This window comes from Pseudorasbora parva, chromosome 24 (genome assembly GCF_024679245.1).
Source record: "Pseudorasbora parva isolate DD20220531a chromosome 24, ASM2467924v1, whole genome shotgun sequence".
NCBI classification, from domain to species: domain Eukaryota; kingdom Metazoa; phylum Chordata; class Actinopteri; order Cypriniformes; family Gobionidae; genus Pseudorasbora; species Pseudorasbora parva.
In genome coordinates, this window is record NC_090195.1 from 14,842,899 (window position 1) to 14,848,135 (window position 5,237).

Genomic DNA, 5,237 nt, shown 5'->3' on the forward strand with positions numbered 1-5,237 from the left:
AGCTTCCCGTGTTGTGATTGGACAGCAGCTTAGCGCACTTTGCCCGGAAAGGTCCCGCCTCTTACGAACGGGGAGATGCAAGCGCTGAATGCACACTCTTCTCCACGTGGGAGAGCAACAAAACCACGACCCCTATTTTGCGTGTTCTTGTGGGCGGAGGGTTAGTCAACAAACGGTTCTAGTGACGTCATTACATCCCTGCACTTCCTGCTGTAGTCCAAACCGGCCGTTCGCTGTAGGCTTTGAAAGGGAACTTCTGTTAAATAAAATATCTCGCTTGGCATTGAACTTTGAGCTTTATAATTTTACAGGTATTATTTATGCTCTAACAGCAACATTACACACTAACTAAAGTTTGAAAGATGGAATCGCGAAGAACTGGACCTTTAACTAATGAAATAAAGCTGAAATAAAATATTAGTAAAAAATGTAAATACTGAAATGACTAAGAATTTTTTTAATTAACATGAAAAACCACTTAAAGGGTTAGTTCACCCAAAAATGAAAATTATTTCATTAATTACTCACCCTCATGTCGTTGGACAACCGTAATACATTCGTTCATCTTTGGAACACAAATTAAGATATTTTTGTTGAAAGCTGAGGGCTGAGGGCTCACACCATTTTTGGGTGAACTAACCCTTTAAAATCCATGGACCCTGTACAGGGTCCAGAATGACATCGTCATATATATACTTTCAATTTTAAATGTCTGTGGAGGAGATATGAAAGCTTACCATTTGAAAGTTCCAAATTTTGCTGTCATTTTACAGGAAACCCTTTTATAGTTACATAAAACACTGCTAAAAGTGATAAACATATAAGTATAGGTTTTCTGAGCTGTAATAACCCCCAAAAAGAGACACTTGTCAATTTTGATTGGTTATAAATTAATTTCATTTTCATATTTAACCAGCAGCCATATCACCCTGTAGCCCAAGACTGGTTTCCCACTGAAGCTAATCAGGGCTGAGCCTGGTCAGTACCTGGACGGAAGACCAAATGGGAAAACCATGTAGCTGCTGGTAGAGGTTTTAGTGAGGCCAGTGCGGGTCCTGACTCTCTAAGGTCGTAAAAATCCCAAGATGTCCTTCGATAAAGAGTAGGGGTGTAACCCCAGCATCCTGGCCACATTTGCCCATTGGTTGCTGTCCATCATGGCCTCCGAATAATCTCCATATAATGATTGGCTTAATCACTCTGTCTCCTCTCCACCAATCAGCTGGTGTGTTCTGAGCGTTCTGGCGCAATATGGCTGCCGTCGTATCATCCAGGAGGTTCCTGCACATTGGTGGTTGAGTAGATTCCCCCCTTCTATATAAAGCACTTTGAGTGCCTAGAAAAATAATTATTATTATTATTTTTGAAAGTGTGTAACTCAGGCCCTGTTGTTGGCCTGGGGGATGTTGACTATCGCAACTTCTTTTCCATGGCAACTTTAAATCTTTGACTTAAACACGCCCATATCTCTCTCTGAGCTGCACATTCTCATAAAAGTGTTTGTGATCTACAGGAGCGTCTCCGTACCCTGGGGTGAACATTGATGAGGAGTTTTGTCACAGACTGAAGCAGGGGACTCGGATGTGTCCTCCTGAGTACAGCACCCCGGAGATGTGAGTTCTCACACGTGAATAAGCTGTATAAAGCATGAACCAATACCAATACATTGATGGTAATGAGCTTGTGGGATGTGTCTGATAGTTATAGCATCATGTGGGCATGCTGGGAAAATAACCCTGAGGACAGACCTTCTTTCACTGCATTAGTGGAGATACTGGGAGACCTCCTGCAGATCTGCGTCCAGCAGGTGGGACATAATTATTGTGCGTTTATTAAGAGATTTTCCTCGTTGGGGACATTTGGCTTGTCAGAACTGAACCTTGCATACTTTTTCTTAAACAGGACGGAAAGGATTATATTCCGCTAAACACTTTTATTTCTGGAGAAGGAAATACCGCCACAGCACACCTCGACCAGAAAGACAAAAGCCAGAAAACGCTGGGAACTTTAAGGTACGAATGCCTTCAAATTTGAACATATCAACTGAATATGTACAATTCAAAATATACACTTTGACTTATATTGCCTTATTTTCATTTATTAATTCATTTTAAATTATTATTTTGTTTGATTTTTTTATATTTTAGCTACATTAACTGCACCAACACTTTTGAGGATCTACATAAAGAAGTCCCTGATGTAAGTGTTTTAAAATATAGTTGCATTGCACTCAGGTAAAGTTGTTGGGACTGACATTTTATTTGACTTTTGGACAGTCTGACAGTGGAATGGTTCTCCCTTCTGAAGAGTTGATTCAGGTGAAATGGACGGACAGATTCAAAACCAAGAAAATCTCCAAGTAGGTGCCATGAGACTGGCCTTGATAATACCGTTCAAAAGTTTGGGTCAGTAAATAATACATTCAAAACATTACTAAATATTTCAAATAAATAATGTTCCTTTATATTTTACTTTATATTCATCAAATAATCCTATAAGGATAAAAAGCTATGGTTTACACAAACATTAAGATATTTTATTTTTGAAAATAATAATTAAAAATATATATATTGAGCATGATTTCTGAAGGACACTGAAGACTAGATCCTAAAAATATCCTTAAATCAATTTTTGAGCAATAGATACCCAGCCAGTGTTCAAAACGATCTCCTTACCTTAGCCTGATTCACAACGGTAATCTTGTAATAATGTACTCTAATATGAGTGGAACTCATTGCTTTCTGTCGTTCATCTTTGTATACATAAAGGGCTATATGGTTATATATTGTGTGTGGATGCTGCAGGTGGCCTCTTCTTACTTATTTTGTATTTGTGCAAAATAATCATTTTGATGGTGGCTTGTAATGATGTTTTATTAAAAAAGTTCATGAGGAACGCATTCAAATGATCTAGCCATTCATCGCATCATTCGAGTCAGCAATCAGTAATCAACATATACTCATCTATGTTCCTCGACAGTTTTCAGCCCTCCTCCACGATCAGCGGCTTGATTCATGATTCGGTTTGATGCATGATCCAATTTTGCAATCCATCAATCCGCTGATTCATTCATCCACTGACAGTGTAGCGTGCATTCACTTTCATACGCTCTCGGACTAAATATAAAATATCTTAAACTGTGTTCTGATGATGAACGGAGGTCTTACGGGTGTGGAACGACATTAGGGTGAGTCATTAATGACATAAATTTCATTTTTGGGTGAACTAACCCTTTAATGTAGCCTGACAAGCCAGACCCACATCAAGATGTTTGGTCTGGAAACTCACCATTGACAGGGCTCAATCCGAGGGGCGGATAAACGGTTGTCTTTCAAACTCCCTCTGCACGCCGTGCACACAATTGGATATCGCTACAACCAACCAGAGCAACGAAGGTGAAGCGGAGCTCGTTGACAGATTAAACTTTCGCCATATCCGGTCTGCAAAAAAAGTCCCTTCTTAAGAATGACTTCAGTGCCGTTCTTTTCTCAGAGAAAAGCTTAACTCCAAGTCGTCCAGAGTCGCGGTTAAAGCTGATTCGAAAGCCCGCCGTTCGCCAGTTTTTGTGTTTACTTAAAGCACGCGCAACTCTGCCCTCATTATATTAAGCCCTGCCCACCGACTCTATACACAATGTGATTGGCCCGACCAGAGTTGGGCGTTTACAGCTCAGAAGTGAATTGAGAGTTGCTAGACGACACTCACGGCAAATTAAGATTTGCTGCAACTAGGGTGCGTCTAGATTTCCAGGCTACCTTTAATGCTGAAAAAACTGCAATTTCAGGGTTCAAACAGAGGTGGCGACGAAGAGTTAAAACTGCAGCTTTAAGAAAATTTTCAAAAGAAATCCATTATTTAAAAATGTATACACTTGATTTATTTAAAACGTGTCATTTTACTGCATTTTAATAAAATAAAGGTGAGCACGTCTCTTTTGAAGAGAACATCTTTCAAAATCATACAAACAAAAAAGGACAGACCTCAAACTTTTAAATGGTAGTAGGGCTATGCCCAAAATTAATCTGTGAATAACAAACATTGATTTTTATGTATTTAAATGTATGTAATTTATGCAATACATAAAATGACGTCACTGCCTTTTGTTTTGCAGGTTATTCTCCAAATATCAAAACCAGCACATGCTACCAGCAAAAGTGCTGCCTTGTATGAATAGCGCCCCCCTGTTGTCATCATAGGGAAGTGCTGCTCTTCCCCTCCAGACTATGAATGCTGCTCTCCTCTACCTCCATTTTTAACACTCACGTCAGACAACCTGCCTGTAAACACCAGTAACCACTCTTAAAAACACTGCTTATCTGGAATATTTTGCTTTCAGCTCCATTCTCAGCGTGTTAGATACGCCCTGTCGAAACAGTATTTCTGAATGAGTCTCTTATTCTTTTGAGATTATCTGCACCCTTACACATTTTAATAAATGTTCGTCACTCATAATTACAGGTTAAGCATTCGAAAAAATATTTATATTAAAATTAATCAGGTAATTTATACATAAAATGCATGCACTTTGTGCACTAATATTTCAATTATATAATTATGGAAATTTCCATTTTAAGAGTTTTTCCATCGGGAAAAACATTTTTTGGATTTTCCTGAATTTTATCTAGCGTTACTATCATGTTGAAACATCTAACTACTGATTAGCATTTCCCTATCTACATATCCTCTTTGAATCCATTCAAATCTATACCTCTTTATATTTTAGTAGTCACAGAGCAGCTAATATTTATAAGCTAGTGAAATGCATTGTATAGTCACTGCTTGTAGGTACCAAATGTGTAACTGTAGAGCACAGTTCATGTGCTGCAAGCCATATGCTGGAAAATTCACTGTAGACCATATTTATTTCAGAAATAAATCTAATATGCTGATTTGTTGCTTAAAAAAACATTTATCAATACTAAAAAGAGTTTATATTTTTGTGGAAAATTCAGAAAGAACAGCATTTATTTGTTATAGAAATGTTTAGTAAAAATCTTGGTAGTGTTTGTACCATATGTTAAATATATCATCACTGATCATCTCACCTAATGACAAAAGTAAATGCCCATACTTTCTGCCTTAAAACATTTGCACCATTGAAAACCATTGCTGGTAATTTGTTGTGGTCTCTATTTTTGTCATCTCCTCCACAGTTACAGACAAGTTCCGTTTTGCTGCTGCAGGCACATAAGCTATTCAAGCAACAATCATGCCATTTAAAAATACACAAACGAATC

The 5,237-nt window shown here is 38.1% G+C and overlaps 1 protein-coding gene across 1 annotated transcript in view; it reads left to right on the plus strand.

Annotated features, from left to right (window-relative positions):
• Window positions 1-5,121, plus strand: part of flt1 (fms related receptor tyrosine kinase 1) — a 38,488-nt gene extending 33,367 nt beyond the window's left edge. The window contains exons 25-30 of the mRNA XM_067434410.1: window positions 1,514-1,613; window positions 1,702-1,807; window positions 1,903-2,012; window positions 2,148-2,199; window positions 2,277-2,359; window positions 4,112-5,121. Of these exons, the coding sequence (XP_067290511.1) occupies window positions 1,514-1,613; window positions 1,702-1,807; window positions 1,903-2,012; window positions 2,148-2,199; window positions 2,277-2,359; window positions 4,112-4,196 (536 nt within the window). The 3' untranslated portion in view covers window positions 4,197-5,121. The remainder of the gene's footprint in view (window positions 1-1,513; window positions 1,614-1,701; window positions 1,808-1,902; window positions 2,013-2,147; window positions 2,200-2,276; window positions 2,360-4,111) is intronic.
• Window positions 5,122-5,237: the final 116 nt, after the last annotated feature.